This window comes from Cupressus sempervirens, chromosome 1 (assembly GCF_028749045.1).
Source record: "Cupressus sempervirens isolate cs-2001-9-10 chromosome 1, ASM2874904v1, whole genome shotgun sequence".
NCBI lineage: Eukaryota > Viridiplantae > Streptophyta > Pinopsida > Cupressales > Cupressaceae > Cupressus > Cupressus sempervirens.
The window spans coordinates 384677171-384697395 of record NC_143118.1 but is presented as its reverse complement, the minus strand read 5'-3'; the positions used below and the strand labels follow the sequence as shown (position 1 = coordinate 384697395).

The 20225-nt window shown below is 35.3% G+C and overlaps 1 protein-coding gene across 1 annotated transcript in view; it reads right to left on the bottom strand.

The window, feature by feature from the left end:
- Positions 1-292: 292 nt before the first annotated feature.
- The window catches only part of LOC149577895 (uncharacterized), a 70747-nt gene continuing 50814 nt past the window's right edge, over positions 293-20225 (bottom strand). Inside the window, exons 2-3 of the mRNA XM_089798631.1 lie at positions 636-769; positions 293-526 (exon numbers count right to left, since the gene is read on the bottom strand). Of these exons, the coding sequence (XP_089654757.1) occupies positions 293-526; positions 636-769 (368 nt within the window). The remainder of the gene's footprint in view (positions 527-635; positions 770-20225) is intronic.

Below are 20225 nucleotides of genomic sequence, written 5' to 3'. Positions count from 1 at the left end.
AATAAAGACAAATTAGTAATATCTAATTACACCATAACTATCCTCTATCAAGACTTAAAATTATGAAGACAGACAAAGAAAACATTTTAGGAGTGATACAACAAGTCTTACCAACAGACATAATAAAATGCAACCTGCGGCTCCAGGGAATATGGAGTACCACCAATACAAATGCTGAAACTTTGGTGCATCAATTAGAAGTAATGGCAAACCAACATCTGCAAAATATATCATTTTGAGTCAAATAAGCCATTCTTGGGACTCCTAACCAGGATTTAGAGGCAGCTGCTCACTACTTGCAGTAGACTAAGTTATCAAGAATGAAAACCACAATACAACGCGATTCAAAGGAAAAAATGCTATGGAAGAAAGGAAAACTAGGAGGATGTAGAGAATCGGTGTATATCATGAATGCCATAGATGCAGCCAATGCAACACTGCATGCAATCCAGTCTGAGCCAAAAACAGTGAGTGCAATCACTCCAAGAAGTGCATAGCCGATATAAGATACAAAGATGTTGTACTTCTACAAATAAAATTCAAAACCTTGTTAATTTAACATGCTCTTACAATGTTTGTTTGTAGTTTCTTAAGATGTTACAACAAAAATGGGTTTCAAGAGTTTTCAATCCTACCCTTGCAGCTGGTGCTGCCGGAGTACTAAACAAAACAACACAGATGACACCAAAGGGTGCAATAGTTAATTGCAGCCCTTTAGGTACAATCATCTTGCCCACATATCCCATAATAGACATTGCCACAAATGCCCCTGAATAAAAATAAGTGAATAAGCTAAACTGATCAAACCACAAACCACTAAGAAATATATGCTGGATTACATTGATTATATAATACAATTTACACTAGCTAGATAAGTTAGGAATCTATTAAGTGCCCAAAAAAATCTTTGAATGTGCAAGATGTTAATTTCTCGAGGTTTTGAACAAGACATGATTATTATATTTCTACAATCCATTTCTAACATCAAATTTTGTTTTTGGATTCAATTGTATATGTTTTTTTTTGGGATAAAGAACACAAACAATGGATCCAGAAACAAAATTTGATATGTACGACATGATTAACCCAAAAAAAAGAGAATTTAGCAAAGAAAGCTGTACAGCTAAATACTTAAACATTTTCCTTTTGATATTTTCTAGAGTGACTGCACAATCCTGCAAGCTTTTCATGAAATAGGAAACATTCCCAAACATTGCTAATGCGGGGCAAGAAGCCCTTGGACTTATTCCTCAGTTGTGCGCTGGAAAATGAAATGATCGATTTGAATTCACTCTATCTAAATGATTTTTATCCGAGTGTGTATGCCAAAACATGGGTTTACAAGTTTTTCCACTGTATTCTACTTCTACTGCAACTCCTCTTAAGTATCAGTATGTACTAAATTGGCTCTGAGACTATTGGAGTTTGATGAGTTGGGTAGTGGAAGAAAGGCAACTAGCAGTTGCAAAAATTGAGAATAGGAACACCACCTCAATTACAAAAAGGATGACAGACTCTCACCTAGGGTCGGTATAGATGCCTCTATCATGTTTTTAGGAGAGTATGCTTTCTCATGTGAAGCAAAGTAATGACATAACCAAAATACATGGCACTTATTTTTCTCCAGAGCATGCAATGTCAAGAACAAAAACACCATAAATTCACATCTATCTACCAAAAATTGAGTATAATTTTCTGAGTTTTGGTATCATATTTTTTCGAGACCAATACATAATGTCTTAATCATACCCAATACCTTGAAAAGAGTGCCCAATAATAAACCTGATGAACAACTTCACAGTTTTTGAAGCCAGATGACAATGCAAATTTTGAGCCACCTGATGAATAGCTTCATAGTTTCTTGGATTTAAGAAAAAATCATATATATGCATGTTCTTGTGTCTAATGTCATATGTTGCATAGTAATTAATATCTCTTGTACAGATTACACTGATGTTGGTATATATTATGCTCTCTTCTATATTAGAATATTCTAACCTTTTATTTATGGATATGGTGCTCGATTTGGTCACACTGTAATCTGTATCTGGTGTCTCATTTTTAATAGCTGGTTTAGTAACTACATAGATAAGCTTAATGTGATTGTTATAAAAACATTGTTATGTAATGGTGTTTCATGTGCTGGCCAAGGCTGGTTTGAAGGCCACCCACTTCAATACCCTGCTAGCATTTATAGATACAGAGTTCTATAATATCATGAAAAACAATCAATATAAAAAAGCTCATTCTCTTTGTAACATTTTTGGCTTTCATTTTAATTTCATCTTTTCTTCTATTGTGATAGGCAAGCTAGAGAGAAGTGCTATATTGAAGGCCATATCATGTGCATGATTTAAAGAAACTACCGAACCTCTAATTTGTTTGACTAGAGGTAGATTCCTGATTCTTTGCCTTAGAACACTATCATCTTCAAAATCCTATATGAAATCTATATGACCATTTCATTTCTTCAATATGTCCTATGGATGTCCCTATCTAACTATATATCTTTTAATTGCATATAATAACTAATTTATGTGCTTTTTCATGACTATGTTTGACTCATATAATTGTGATCTCTCTAGCACTATGATGTCATTTAATATGTCTTGCTAAAGCTTGTAAATTTTTTTCCTTTTTCCATGTCATGTAATATGTCTTGCCTTGTAGCTTATATGTTTTGAAATTGCTGTTAGGCCTTGTAGCTTGTATAGTTTGATTGCTAGAGAGCTTCTACAGCTAAGCAAGAAGGTAGTTGCACGAGTTATAGCCACGCGCTCGGGTATGAAAATTGTATATTTTTTAAATCTAATGTATATTTTAACTAGACTTTTAGCTTATATGTTTTGAAATTGCTTTTAGTGGCTTAATGTTGTAAGGTCTCTTGAAATAAGACCTTCAGGCGGTTAGTCAAGGTTTTACATATAATCTTATCCACAAATTTGCCTAGAGCAATCGACTAAATGTTATAAAAGGTGATTGGGTTAAATGTCTTAGGAATAAAGTCAAAGAAAGTATTTTTAAAATATTAAAGTATTTAGCTAGGTCTAAGAAGATTTGTGTACTTTTGACAGTTTTGCTTAGTTTGTGAAAGTTGTAGACCGAAGTTTTCATAGCCTGATTTTTGCTTCCTGCGAAGAACGATCATGTCAGATAATATAAGTGAAGAACAAAATAGGGAGACAATCGATATATTGTGGTCTAACTTGAAAAGAAAAGGTGATGGAAAATGTTATTGTCCTTGCAAAAATTTTAAGGGCTTAAACTGTAGAAGACTGCTAATCAAAACAGTTAAGAGACATTGTAGGGAGAATGGTCACATTGAAGGGGGGCATGACTATCATCCATTGGTAAGTTGTTCATTATATCATTTTAACAATTTATATACATATGAAATCACTTGATGATTAGTTGATGATCATGGTTTATTTATGTTAATCAATTTTATATAGGTTGATCTCCCCAGGGAAGTACATGATATGAACCAAAAAAATCCAAAGAATATGGTTTTCAAAGTGGAGGAACATGGAGGTGTTGATATCCAAGGTGAAGATAATGATCCCATGGAAGATGACGATCATGCGCCAGAAAACACAATTGAAGATGATGGTATAAATACATTGATCCATGACACATTTAGTCCAAGTGTATCCGATGATGATGATGATGATAGCCTCGATGTACCTCTACTTGAGAAGGCATACGAGCCCCTATACAAAGACTCCCAAACAACTCTTCTCTCTGCTATATTGTTGTTGTTGAACTTGAAGGTTATGAATGGTTTATCCAACATAACAATGTCACGTATGTTAAGGTATGTCATATATGTCTTTATAGTTAACAAAGGATGACTAATGTACCACTAATATTTTTTATATTAACAACTTATAATTTTTGCTATAGATTGATAGCCGAGTTTCTATTACCACCATCAAATATTCTACCTTGCTCATATCGAGAATTATCTGCTATTATGAAAGATATTGGAATGGAGTATCAAGCAATACATGCTTGTCCCAATGATCATATTATATATTATAAAGAACATGAATTTGCAACACAATGCCCTGTATGTCATACGAGTACATATCGAACAAATCGACTAACAAAAAAGGTGCCTCAAAAGGTTCTTCGTTACATCCCCATTATTCCACAGATGTGACAATTATTTAGGTGTAGTAGCTTGGCTCAATTTATTGATTATCATGCACGCAATAGAAGTTGAGATGACATTATTTAAATCCCTGTGGATGGTTTGGCATTTATGCACATAGAGGAAAAGTGACAACACTTCAAAGAAGAACCTCATAATCTCAGGCTTTCATTGGTAGCGAACGGTGTCAATCCATTTGGAGAGATGAGATCTATTTACTCGGTGTGGCCTGTTTTTGTTATCAACAATAACATTCCTTCATGGATGTCAATAAAGAGGGAGCACATTATGTTGGCAATGATTGTTCTAGGTATCTTATCATTTGATAGTTATTAATTTACATGTACTTACAAATCTTGCAGTAAAATGGTCACAATAATTATGTAATGTTATTGTTCATTCAAGTAGGTAAATATCAAGTTAAAGATATGAATGTATATATTGAGCCTCTTATCGACAAGTTGGTGGAGTTATAGAACGGTGTCACTATGTATGATGTGTCTAGACCAATAGGACAAAGACAATTTCAATTCCATGCAATACTTGCATGGACAATACATGATGCCCCAGGGCTAACACATTTTTGTGGTATGTTATAGTGAATTCAAGTTGCGCACGATAATTCTAATTATAAAAATCAACATATTTAATAATCCAATTATATCATTATCTTGTAGGTCTTCAAACAAAGGGAAAATTTGCATGTTAGTTTGTGGTCCAAAGATGAAATCTCGTCATTCAAAAAGTTTAGGAGAATAGGTGTTTGATGAGTGTAGACACTTCCTCCACAGGAATCATAAGTATCGAAGTACGGAAAAACATCTTTTCAATGGGAAAGAAGAGACTGCATCAAAGCCACAAAGAATGACACCTCGCCTATGGAAGTTGGAATATAATAGAATTAATCGTCGAGGTAATGTTGTTCCACCTAATGCTTTATGTTTGTAATTTATATATTTCTATTGTGATTTTTGTTTACTAATTGTGTAATTGATGATCGTGAAGGTCGTCAAGGCAGTACTGACAACCTTCCAAAGGGACTAAAAAGCTATCCCAGACAATTTAGCAGGTTTCCCTACTACGAGCACTTACAAATTGTGAATTTGTTTGATACTATGCATATTGGAAAGAATATAACAGAGACATTGTGGAAAATATTGGATGGAAGGCATGACAAAGAAAAAATTGTTAAAATTTGTAATGACATTCATGAATCCAATCATGCATTGAAGAATATCATTCACTCAAATAGCAAAATAGATTAGATTAATATAAGTGCCCTTCCTTGGTTATTAACAAAGCAACAAAGTGATGCCATAAAAGAAGTCATACGAAAAATTTGATTTCCCACAAGATTTGCTGCGAACATAAACAATCTCATATAAAAAAAAGTGAATTTGGGCCAAGGCTCAAAACACATGATTGGCATACTTTCATCAAGGTAAGTTATGTTCTTCTGTATTTACAATATATTCATAAGCTACGTGTACTGTTCATTATGTTATGTTAGAAAACAATGAAATGATTGGTTTATAATTACTGCAGTACATGCTTCCTCTATCTCTCCCAGAGCCCTTCAACAATAACATCAAACAAGTGATATACGATCTTGGAAAATACATGAGGTAAGCAGTAATATCTGTTCAATTTGTTGTATATATTTATTATATTCATGAATTTTTTTTCTTGCTATGTAATCTATTGTATATTATTTTGTAAAGTCTCATATCTATATATTTTTTGTAACTTGAATCTCTTAATGTAGGTGGTTGTCATCTAAAGAAATCCATAAAGAAGATATAAACTATTGGAAGAGAAGAATTCCTCATTTACTGTGTGAAATGCAAAAGTGTCTACCTCCAACTTTTTTCAATACATAAGATCACTACCTCATACATGTAGTTGAGGAGATTGAATTGTGTGGACTTATACACGCTAGGTCAATGTGGATGGTTGAGAGGCAGTTGAAATCTTTGAAGGCTTTGGTTCGACAAAGAGCACATCCTGAGGGTTCTATGGTAGAGGGATATATGGTATACCAGACTATGGTGTACATTACTGAATATCTTCCTAAGTTTGTATCAAATATCCATGTAGATCGTATTTGGGATCTTGAGCCTTTTAAAAAATTAGAAGGGGAGTACTTGATGGGGAAAGGTACATTGAGGAAAGTGAGAGGTAATAAATTATAAGATGTTATTGTAATAAATTATTTCTTAATCTTCAAAATAAATCTGTTGTAAGTTGTCTATTCTTTTTTTATACAGGTGCTCAAGAGTGGGATGCACTACATTTGTATATTGCAAACAATCTTGATTGGATGACGTTATGGATTGAACGATGTCAACATTTTGGTCAGACATTAACATGGGAAGGTGTATCTTTATTGGTTAAAGAAGCTCATCGTAATGGAAATTCCAATGTTACACAAAGGGAAATAGATTTAGCATGTGGTTTAAGAGATTTCCAGGTACGTACAAATTTATTAATCACCCTTATGTTTATCAACTTATGATACAATAATTTTGACATGTTTCACATATTATTGTAGGTTAAACACCACAAGGCTATGTTCTATAATGGTTAGAAATTTTGCATCAAAGTGTTGGATGACACGAAGAAAACTTGTGATTTAGGAATAACTATAGTCTTTCAAGTGACTAATATTTCATCTAGAAATGACTTACATCCTCGAGAGTCTAAAAATCGATACTATGGCATTTTGGATGAGATACTTGATTGTGACTTTAGTTCCTTCAAATTAGTAGTCTTCGTTGTCAAATGGTACAGGCTACGACTTAATCCAAATGATCCTGATAGAACTATTATTGAACATGATAATGGATTTACAATGGTTAATACAAGGTCATTTGAGCTAGTTGGGGATGAGCCCTATGTTCTTCCTGTAAGGAAACTTAGGTGCGAAAATAGCTTCCTACACTAATCTCATAAGGAAAGTATGATGCAAATCCTATTAAAATCTTCTACACTTACAGATTCAATATCATGTAAACAACAATATTGCAGCCAACCATGCATACAGAAAATAGATAGAGAAAGGAAACCATAACACAAGGATTTGTCGATGGGGAAAAAACCTTTCGGTAAAACAACCCCACCCCTTCAGAACCTGTACAATGTATTATCTTCAACATGAGGTTACAATACACTTGCAATGCAAGTTCAACATCAACAACAGAAGACTCCAGTAGCTACTCGCAGTACCAACAATACACCCTTTTCGCATCGCATCTCTTTGCAACCCTAAAAATGATTATAACATGCACTTCACTTTAGGGCTACTCCCAAAGGTAAATCGTATTAGGGTTTTACCATTCTCCAAGAAAATAGGAACCCCAAAAATTTTTTTGGGGCGATGCCCCGAACCACACTATTGGGGTAGAATGTACAGTACTGAAATATCTTAGTTGCCACATGTCTTCACTTGTCATTGAATCTTCCTAACATAGCTCTTACGTGTCATAAGAATCCGTCATAACCATTTTAGTCATGATCTCCTTACACACAATTCAAGATGTCGACACATCAACATTATTTGCAAGAAATACATTTTACAAAACAAATAATAAGAATAGGAATTATACAAGGTTAAGACACCTTATTCTTAACAATCTCCCACTTGTCGAACACCTTGTAAGAGCAATAAGAACATAATAGGAACTAACTGCTATAGGACGAAAGGCCCATAGACTCCGAACACCATCTAAACTTCTTAGTGCCCACTAGTTTCGTTAATGCATCTGCAATATTCTTCACAGTATCTACCTTTTCCAAATTTACCTTTCCATATTCCACCATATCTCTCACAAAGTGATACTACACATCAATGTGCTTCGTTCTGGCATGTAAAGTTGGATTCTTCGCAAGGAAAATACCACTCTGACCACACCAAATAGTAATTTGTTCTGCATCAACACCAACATCAGAACACAATCTCTTAAGCCAAATGGCTTCCTTACAAGCATGAGTAGCAGCCATGTACTCAGCTTCTGTAGTGGACAAAGCAACCACAGGTTGTTGCTTGCTCATCCAACTGATGGCACCACCAAACATAGTGAACACATAAGCACTGGTGGATCTTATGTGGTCAATATCACCTGCCCAATCTGAATCCACAAACCCATGAATACAAACTGAATGTTGAGATCCAGAAGAGTTACCATGATAACATATGGAGTAATCTGATGTATCCCTCAAATATCTGAATACTCGCTTAACTGCATCCCAATGTATCCATCCAGGATTAGCCATAAATCGACTCAGGACTCCCACTGCTTGGGCAATGTCTGGTCTAGTACAAACCATAGCATACATAAGACTCCCAACTGCACTAGCATAAGGTACTCTACTCATGTCCTCCACCTCACTAGGAGATTTTGGACAATCATCTACAGATAACATTGTTCCCACAGGAATAGGAACACGTAGTGGCCTACAATCTACCATGCTGAACCTGTCCAACACAGACTTCACATACTCTGACTCAACCAAAGTTTTTTGTTAGACCTGTCTCTATTGATTTCCATACCCAACATGTACCTAGCTGCCCCAAGATCTTTCATCTCAAAATGTGCTGACAACTGAGATTTAAAATCAAAAATCATACCCTTACCCTTCCCAAATATCAACATATCATCAACATATAATGCAACAATAAGAAGACAATCATTTTCAATTCTGAAATAAACACAATGATCTGATTTCGATCTTACAAATCCAATTGACAACACAAAGGCATCAAACTTAAGGTACCACATCCTAGGAGATTGCTTCAGACCATATAGAGATTTCTTTAATCTGCAAACTAAGGTTTCTTTACCTTTAACAATGTAGTGCTTAGGCTGTGACATATAAATCTCTTCCTCCAAATCACCATGAAGGAAAGCTGTCTTCACATCCATCTGTTCTATCTCTAAATCATATGATGTAGCAAGAGATAACAGAAATCTAATGGATGTCAACTTTGCAACAGGAGAGAATATTTCACCATAATCTATTCCCTCTACTTGTGAATACCCCTTTGCAACCAATCTAGCTTTGTACCTTTCAACACTGCCATCTGCACATAATTTCTTTTTGAACACCCATTTACAACCAACAGATTTTCTCCCTTTAGGAAAAGGTACAAGGTCCCATGTTTTTTTTTTCTCTAATGAAGCCATCTCATCATCCATAGCCTCAATCCAGGAACCTGCATCTTCCATGCCTAAAGCCTCTTTCATAGATCTAGGCTCATCAGTATTAATAATCAAAGCAAAAGCACAACTGGAATCTAACATAGAATAACCAAACCTTTCTGGTTGCTTTCTTTCTCTTGTTGATCTCCTCAAGGGCTGAGGTTGAGGTTGTTCTTCCTCTTCTTCTGAACTATCAGAGCTGCAAGAGCTCTCCTCATCATTAGACCCAACATGGTCTCTCTATTCAGTCTTCTCAAGGGTAGGAGGCAACTGAACAACATCTTTTTCCTTTTCTTTTTCATCTGGTTGTAGCACAATAAGAGAAGATGTTAGTTCTCTAAAAATAACATTTCTACTATACAACACCTTACTAGTCATAGGATCCCAAAGCTTGTATCCTTTCACACCAGCACTGTACCCGATGAAAATACATTTAACAACTTCATTTTTCAACTTAGATCTTTTCTCCATTGGAACATGTGCATAAGCTTCACAACCAAAAACACAAAGATGTCTAACTGAAGGCTTCTTACCAGACCACACCTCCATGGGTGTCTTACCAACAAGGGCTGATGTAGGAGATCTGTTAACCGGATAGTAAGTAGTGGCCACAGCTTCGGCCCAAAACCTTTGTTCTAAACCAGCTCTACTAAGCATACTCCTAGCCTTCTCCATCAATGTCCTGTTCATTCTCTCTGCAACTCCATTTTTCTATGGGGTATACAGAGTTTTCTTATGCCTCTTGATACCTTGTTCTTTACATAACTATTCAAACTCTGCTGAGAAAAACTCACCACCATTGTCAGTTCTCACACACTTAATCTTCTTACTAGTCTGATTCTCTACAAGGGCTTTAAATTCCTTGAATCGACTAAAGACTTGTGTCTCAATTTTAAGGAAATAAATCTATGTCCTTCTGCTATAATCATCTATGAAAGATACAAAAAATACAGACTTGGAGATTGAAGGAACTTTTACAGGACCAAATACATCAAAATGAATAAGATCCAATACATCAGAAGATTTGTGAGAACTAGAGTAAAACTGAACATGATTTTGTTTACCATATACACAGTATTCACAGAAGTCAAACTTGAGATTGCAATCATTTAACCCCTCAACGAGATTTTTATTTTTCAAGGTTTTGAGACCCTTCTCACCAATGTGACCAAATCCAAATGCCACAACATTGTCTTTTCTGCAGGAAGCTTTCCTTGCAAAGTGTTTGCACCCTTAGGTACACTTGTTACACTACCATCAGAACCACTAACCACAGTCTTCTTTACTGCTCGTTCAGATGGTGGAGATGAAGTGATAGCTACTCTCTTATGTGAAATAGAAGAACTATTACATTGAGAAATGTGTGCATCAAGCTGAAACAAAGTACCTCTCCTAGTGCCCTTAGCAAGCACCATAGTTCCTCTCATCATCTTACATCCATCTTTAGAAAAAACAACTTGCACACCTACATCATTCAGCATACTTACAGATAATAGGTTTCGTGCCAAACCTAGAATGTGCATAACTCCATTGATTCCCTTTACTCATCCATCAGGAAATTTGATAGTGACCCTTTTACGTCCAACTATCTTTAGGTGAGAATCATCACCCAAGTACACCTTTCCACCATCGAACTCTTCATATCTTGAGAACCAGTTTCGATGAGAGGTCATGTGAAAAGATGCACCCGAGTCAACCAACCACACATCATCAGATGCATGGGCTGCCAAAGCTACGATGAATGCATTGCCATCTTCTTGAGATTTTTCAGAACTAGAATCTGAGGCTTTCTTCTTCTTCTTAGGCTCTTTATAGTCTTTACGGAAGTGCCCAATCTTATCATAGTTCCAACATTTTGCCTTGGACTTATTGGAAGTCTTTGACTTCCCACAGGATTTGGATCTGCCCTTATTGTCAGACTTATTGTCATTTTTCTTCCCTCTTTTCGTGGATCTCCCACGAACAGCAAGGGCTTCTTTTTTCAAAACAGAACCCTTTCTCCGCATCTCCTTTGATAGCAGTGAAGACACCACATCATCCATTTTGAAGGTGACTAATGTGCTTCGGAGAGCCATCACAAGATGGTCCCATGAATCCGATAAAGAACACAAAAGTGTGTAGCAACGATCCTCCTCCTCTAACTTGACACCAGCTGATGTCAATTGTGCAGCCAGTAGATTAAATGCATTTAAATGATCCGTTAAGGATCCACCTTCCTCCATTCGTAGAGAATACAACTTTTTCCTCAAGAACAACTTATTCACCAAAGATTTGGCCTGATACACAACCCCAAGTCTCTCCCACAAACTATATGCAGTTTTCTCATCTAGAACATTCAGAAGGACTGCATCGGTTAAATAGAGTCTTATGAGACCCTTAGCTTTACAATCTTTGATATCCCAATCTACTTGAGCTATAGTTTCTGGTCTTGTAGCACTTGTAGTTGCTTCCCATAGGTCACGATCTTCCAACATGTCTTCCATCTTGAGTTTTCACAACTCGAAATTAGTGCCATTAAATTTCTCCACCTCCATTCTTCCATATGATGAACTCGCCATCTCAATCTGCAAATAAGATTTAGGATGTTCTGCACAAGACTCCCACTCAACTTGAGATTAGCTCAAAAAACCCTACCCAACAACTAGGATCAAAAGTTGATCAAGCTCTGATACCACTTGTAAGGAAACTTAGGTGCTAAAACAGCTTCCTACACTAATCTCATAAGGAAAGTATGATGCAAATCCTATTAAAATCTTCTACACTTACAGATTCAATATCATGTAAACAACAATATTGTAGCCAACCATGCATACAGAAAATAGACAGAGAAAGGAAACCATAACACAAGGATTTGTTGGTGGGGAAAAACCTTTCAGTAAAACAACCCCACCCCTTCAAAACCTGCACAATGTATTATCTTCAACATGAGGTTATAATACACTTGCAATGCAAGTTCAACATCAACAACAGAAGGCTCCAATAGCTACTCGTAGTACCAACAATACACCCTTTTTGCATCGCATCTCTTCGCAACCCTAAAAATGCTTATAACATGCGCTTCCTAACATAGCTCTTACGTGTCATAGGAATCCGTCATAACCATTTTAGTCATGATCTCCTTACACACAATTCAAGATGTCGACACATCAACATTATTTGCAAGAAATACATTTTACAAAACAAATAATAAGAATAGGAATTATACAAGGTTAAGACACCTTATTCCTAACACTTCCAACCCAATGTGAGCAGGTATTTTACTCAGAGGTTCCACATAAATCGGGTTGGTCATTTGTTGTTAGACATGAACAGAGAGGAAGGCCAATAAAGTATAATGCGATGGAAGAAGAAGATACTAAAGAAGTAGAAGATGATGTAGATGCTGCTACTGATGATGATGATGAAGATGATGTTGATGTTGATGATGATGATGTTGATGATGATGACGACGATGACGACGATGGAAAAGATGATGATGATGATGACGAGGATGATGATGATGATGATGATGAGGATGATGATGATGAAATCTAGAGGTATGCCATCAATCCTTAATCTATTTAATATTCATTTCTTGATAGAAATATATTTGTCTTATATGTTTACATAGTTTATTCATTATCTATTTAAAAGCTACAAGTTTCAACTAGAAATATAATATTGCTAATCTAAATTAACTATTAATCTAAATTAATTAAATAAAACTATTTAAAATAGATATTGATGCGTGAATGTATTGAGCCTTATTTTCTTTCAGGTCAAAAGCATTTGTAAGTGTTTAGTTTAGAAAAGGGAATTCATTAAATATCTATAAAAGGGAGTTGTACCTAGAATAAAATTCATAGGGAAAACATAATATAAGTGCTTAGCCCTTCACTATGCCTACTTCCCTAGTAGGCTTATAATGTGAGCCTGATTTAGGTGTTATATTGTGTACCTTTTAATGTTTTTAATTTTTATGTGATGCTTATGATGGATGTGATTATGCTCATGATAATTGAATTACATTTGTAGGAAACTGAACCCCTTTCAGGAGCATCCCGCATAGTCTCATGGATCGACAGGTATAAGTCAATACTCCTTATAGATAGTCTATTTAATACACTTATCAATAGTAAGATTGATGTCTTCTAAGATCTCTCCCATTTGCAAGTACCAACGAATAGGTATTTTTCAGAAGTGTCTTCCTCGAGTGAGGGAAATATAGGAATAGAAGAGGAAAGTGAGACATGCAGTTTATCTAGACATGGAGATTAACTAGAGGTCAAAGGACTAGAAGGAAATTCAATAAACGCATGAAATTTTTCCTTGCTTAAGGGGGGTCATTTTCTTATGATGATGAGATGGAAGGTGACATCGAGGTTCCCGTAAGGTACCAACATCTACAGAAACATTGGGTACCCAAGGAACTTCCTCCAATAAACACTAATTTTTGTGTTAACGAGAGGATATATCGCATAGCACCATCATCATTACATGGTTTGGGCCTATTTTCTATGGACGACATAAAGGTGTCTTACAACAAAGTTTTTGAATTGATGGAGTATGTTGGACCATGTTACGATTACAAAAGTTGGATGCATATTGTTCAATAAAAAAAAAGTATGCATAGGTATGCCCTCTCAACAAATTATATACAACAGCTAGACAATAATCAAAGTAAAAGTGTGGCTATATACATTGATGGAAGGCCAAAAGCAATAGGGAATATTGCGGGTTTTATAAATAGTACATGACTTGGGTCAACTATAAAGCAACCCAATTGCATATTTGAGGCGTGTGAGGGAAATTGTGTATTCATCTGTGAGATAAAATCAATATGTGCAAGGGAAGAGCTTCTTATTGATTACAATTTGAACCACATAGATACAAATGAGGCTACTATCATGGGGGTGGTACATACTATTAAACCAACTTCTAATCAATGACTCCAACATACCATTTAGTCATTAAATTTTTGGCTAACATTTTTATACTTGATCTTCGACACAGGGGAACAATATGGAGCAACCACCCAGAGGGGATGCTGACGATGTTCCTGGCTCATCTACACATGAGCAGGTAAAACTCATTGTAATTGTGCAAACTAGATAGAAGCAAAATGTTATTTTTTTAATGTTGTTTTCTTCATTATTTTGGAGTAATTTTGATAATACTAATACTATTGTTGTCACAGAGGGCCAGTGGTTGGAGGGAGGGAAAGGAACCTGCAGTCCCTCAGCAACTCACCCCTGAGGAGGACCCATTTTATATTGATTTAGCAGAGACCGATGACCTGATCAGTTCGATTAAAAAGTTGCTAAAGAAAATTGGTAAAGAAATTATACGTTTGGCAACTATTAAGCCTACTACTCAGGAAATAAAAGATAGGGCATCTGAATTGTTGTACACCTCTGAAACCTTAAAAGTAAGTATTAATGAAATTTTTAATTATAACAAGAGTTCAATGATGGTTTTTATGTTATTCTCTTTTATGGAATTAATTGAAATATGGATGCATTGTCTTTACAGAGTTTTTTGCGTGATTTCGAGCCCCATTCCCATGATGAGGGTGCTGCAGGTGGTTCAGGTAGATCGCATGTTCCATTCCCACTTGTGTTTTCCACTGAATATATATAGGAATTATCATAATCACTGACAATACATGCTCAAAAAATCCTTTTTTTTAATGATCTAACAATCTTGTCCATGCTAGTCCATGCGTTCTATATTTATGCATGCTCTAACAATTTTGTTCTTCAGCTTCAGATCCTATGATGATGCCGCCTCCATCCAGGATAACCACAAATCTTTTTTTGACTGTTGAGTCAACAATACATAGCTTATAGGCATCAACTGTTGCACCATCTACTAGTACACAAATCCCTCTTTTTCTCTCTCTTTTGTTACGTGTTTAAGTGTTATGTGTTTACGATGTAGATTGTAATGAGCCCCCTTTGGTATTCACTCAACGTTTAAACTTTTTCACAATTTTTTTACAACTATTTATTTGATATGCCTTTGGTTTTTATAATTCACGTGAATGATTAACCAGACTCACATGTCTACTATCTTTGAACTCAAACATTACTTTTTCATGTATTTTTAACATCTTCTTGCATGAATCATCACCTTCTTTTGACTGTTACAATTGCCAAACTCCTGTTCAATTGCTATTTCAATGAGTACACCAAGCCTGCACAAATTATACTTGTTCACTGCAGCCTGAATAGATTTACACTAACCAATAATGTTGTCATGGCTTTTAAAAACTTCTTTATGGCTTAATACATATCTGGTGGGCATGCATGGCCTTTCCTATAGATAGCAGTGAATGTGAATGTGCTTCCTATATGCCAATTCTTCCACCCACGAGTTCCAACAAATGTTTGCTTCTACTTAACCTATGCTTGTTTCACCATATCGATGAGGAATGGAGCTATCAACTTGCATAAAAGGGTATGGGTACACATTCTTGTGTAGTATTCTCAACACTGACACATAGATGTATTGTCTCATATCCTTGTGATGCCTCAAGAAACTCATGTGTTTCATCAGATTGTAGCAACTATAAATTTTCCTATATGTTCCTTCCTTTAGTTGTCTTGACATTGATCACTATCTCCATTGGAAGCCACATGATGAATTTTTATACTTTGCTTCTTCATGTCTATTCATTTGACTATCTTTTGCTAATCTCTTGTATTTTGTTATGTTTTGAGGTCCAATTCCTTTCTACTTAAGCCTATATCCCTCATGTCATGACTTGGCATACCTTTTGTGACTATAGAGTGGTCAATTCTTTCATAATTAAAATGGTGTGCATACTGAGCTGCAACATCTTCGCTACAATTAATCGATAAATACATGCATTATGGCTCCTATTTGATAGAGTATTGCCTAGTCCTGTCATGTTGAAAGTGGAGTATATTCTTGAGGTGCAACATTGTATAGATGCAACAGATCGACCAACTTGGAGGCCGAAGCCATTATTTGAGTTGTATAGCTATAAATATCTCTATCCATGTTCTTACCATGTTTATGCTTACAAAATTTTCAAAAATTTTGGCCTCAAATTCCCCATTATCTTAATATGATTAGTTATCCTTTACACTCTCTAGTTGAACTCTGTTTAGCACCTGGATGACCAAGCCATGTTTTTGTTTGTGATATTTCATAAGACCATCTACCATATATATTTGCATGGCAAGCCCTCAATTTGGAGAAATGATGATCAAAAGTATGCCATTGCAAGGTGTAAAACATATATGGTATAACAATTCTACAACTAGCATTAAAAAGCACTTTTCTGAGCTAGTTTTTCCACATTGTCAGAGAATTCCTTTTCATGAATCCACAGTGACATTTTAGAGTTGGTTCTATTCCTTATTTTTTTTGTAGGGAACATTGCACTAATGCACCTGGGACTACATAGAATTACAACTAGTTGGAGAGGAAATAAATGTTAAGATTCAGGATCATTGATTAGATGTTCAACCATATCTAGTGAAATTTGATTTCCAAGAAATTCCCTTCTCAGCTGAAGCTTTGCCAATTATCTTGCAGAAAAAGCTTGATATGCTTCCATAATGGCAACTTCAACTTACCCCTTCTACTTGATGGCAAGTGACCTGATAGACGAGTCATGAGATTGCATACATCCTTGAGTAGTATCTTATTGCCCAGATATCAAAAATGTATCATGACTAGCCTTTAAACCATCTTCACATTAAAAACATTTTTTGCCATATGGCTCAGTTGAAGGCTGAAATGATACTTCAGCATGAAAATTAGATTCCACAAGATGGCTCTCAATTTGTTGTATATGAGGCTCTTGCTGTTCTTGTTCAAGCAAAGAATGTGATTGTTGGACTTTGAAACTGAAGGCTTTCTCTTCCTAGATAAACTTCACTCAGACAGCATGCACTTGATGTTTTAAAAAAAAATATCTTTTAACATTTTAGCAAACAGTTTGTATGCATTCTCCCCAACTTCAACTTCTTTTGGCATTATGCCAAACAACTCATGCCTGAGTTGATGCTGCAATTCAACTTCTGATATTCAAATCCACTGAAAATCAATGTTCTCTATGTAAAATTTATGAGAATCCTCATCAAAACTAACGGATATTTTTTGGAAGGCTACTTTATGACATTCTTGGAGCATACCACAACTGGAACAACATTTAAAGATAATTCCTGCAGTTGTATGTGCTATCAAAGTTCAACAGTTTTTTTTTTACAACTTTTTAACATCAATTATCATTTGTTATTTTATACTTTGTGACAAAGACTTATGAAACTTATGAAACTTTTTGCAATAGGAGCTGCAACATCATTTCCTGGATGTTCCTATGTTCCTAGTATAGGAACAGTGAAGGATGTCATATTGATCATCAGTGACGATGAAGGCATTCCATTACAAGTAGCCAAAGTTCCAGGTACTTTAAAGTTATTATTCTATAGTGATATAATAGTAATTTAGTTTTTGATCACTCTTCATCGACTAATGATCCCATGACTGTTTTGTAGGGAATGATGTTTTTTGGAGAAAACTTGGTGATGAGTGTTTGCGAATATTCGAACCCACCCTGCGTACTTGGTGGAACATCATATCCTAACTAAAACCCCAAACCACTATTTGATTTCATATTATTGCTAGAATAGTTTTCCTTTTCATCCATTTCTTGAACTATATTAAAGGTAGCTTCACTTCAATTATGAGTCTAACATTTTTTTTTTACTTAAAAGGTGGAATAACCAAGACAAACCGTTGAAGGATGATCTTATAGAGAGCATGAACCAACTCTTTGGACCTCATGCATTCGAGAGAAACAAGCTCCTTGAAAAAGATGGTTTATGTTTGAAGTGTATTAGGGACTAGTATAGAAAAAATTTATGGGATAACCCCAGGTACGAGTGTCCGCCCTATGTTCCTGAGGCTGAGTGGCAGGCTCTGATTTTGGATGGAAAGTATAAAGCTGACAAGAAAAATAATATTACACCGGTAGAGAGTATAGCAAGGTATATGATACTATTGAGAATGTAATTATGTACTAATTAACCTCTATATTTATACTATCTAACATGTTTCAAACTTTTCATAGATTGCCTGACACATCAAAGGCAACAAAGGCAAGACTAGAAAAGCACGAGACACACAAGCTCGACTCTGGTGGTTTTTTGAAACTTCAAGCACGAGTTGTAAGTATTAGTAAATGAAAAATTGTATCAAATTTTTTATATATTGTGATGGGAAATCCTAGGATAGACTAGCTTGTCTATGCTCCTGATCCTCAACTTTTGCAACTTTTGTATTTCCTTTTGATATTTTAACTACCCTCCATTGGTTGATGAAACAATGCAAGTAAAATTCACCATACCACGCAAAAATGCAGGGCTCAGAGTTCAAGAGATGCCTCACAAAAGAGGATAAGAGAATTGGCTTCCAACAAGGCTATAGAGTCGTGGCTGAACGACTATGAGCTAAAATCAGCGTGGAAGGTTCTAATAATGATGCATCTGAGCGATAGGTAAGTAAGCTAAATGAAATTTATTCCAAATTGAATACTTTACCAATTAGTCTATTTTATGTTAAGTTCCAATATAAAGTGAGTATATCTGTTTTAAGCAAGCAATGATAACAATGCGTAGGATGTTGGAATGCAACCTGACGATCCTTCTACACAATCTGTGAATGTTGAAGGTTCACATGATGTGCATCCTAGTGGTGGATGTATACATTTTCTATTAAATTTTTTATATGTAATTGCAATTGGTGTTTGGATTAATGTAACATTTTGTATAGCAATTGTAGAGGATCGAGGGGTCGATGTTCATGAGTGTGTTGACGTTGAGTCCAGACAAAATGATGTGGTCAGATCAGGTAAAGAGCACCATAGTTATGTTATTTAAAATAATTAAATACTTGTAACAATTATAATAAATTATTTTTAATTTAACTCTTTTATTTGTTATTGTAGAGGACCCCCGTTTGCAACAGCATAGGAATTTGAGATCATCAAGAACAGAGAAAAGAACAACTGATGAGGGGGGAATTGATGATGACATTGATGCTCCTCTTAGAGCTTACATAGAAAAAAGAAATAGAAAGAAAAAAAAGAAATGATTGTCATCTACATACCTTAATTGATAATTACTGAATTTTATGTCTTAATGAATTTAATTATGTGCTAATGAATGTTCATGAATTATGTGTTAATGCAAAATATTGATGAATGTTGCATGTTAACGAATCTAATGTGTTAATGAATGTTATCATGTGATATTGATTGAATGTTACATTTTATTAATGGTTGAAAGAATGAATGAATGTTAGATGTTAAAGAGGAATGTAGAGTGATGTTAGGGGGAGGGGGTGGGGCCAAATGAGCTTCCACCTTCATGTGGTTGGCCCTGTTTAGTAGAGAATATTACACTATTCTCGAAACAATGTGAAGCTCAATAAGATACTAAATATTTCTCTATTTTGTCCTATGTTTAGACTGTTGTCCTATGCATCTAAGGCTTCATGCTTTGAACTGTCATGAAGTTCTAAACTTGTAGCTTTTTTATTGCATCCTTGGATCTCAGCACTGTCTTGGGACTGTGTTATCACCAATGATATGATTATCATAATTAACTAGGGACTAATGTATTATCAATGCCGAATGTATTAGTGAATGGGAAAATTTGACTAATGAATTGCTGAATAATATAAACTTCTGATTAGGCCATGAAAAAATCATAGACAAATTCATTCAAGCAAAGCTTAAAGATCTCCAAACATTAGAACCATGCAAAGTGAATTAAGCATATCTAAAAGGTGATCTAGTAAATGTAGCTGGGAAAAATCTGCTAAATTTATGCTCACGTTGGCTGCATTTCCCTCTTCTT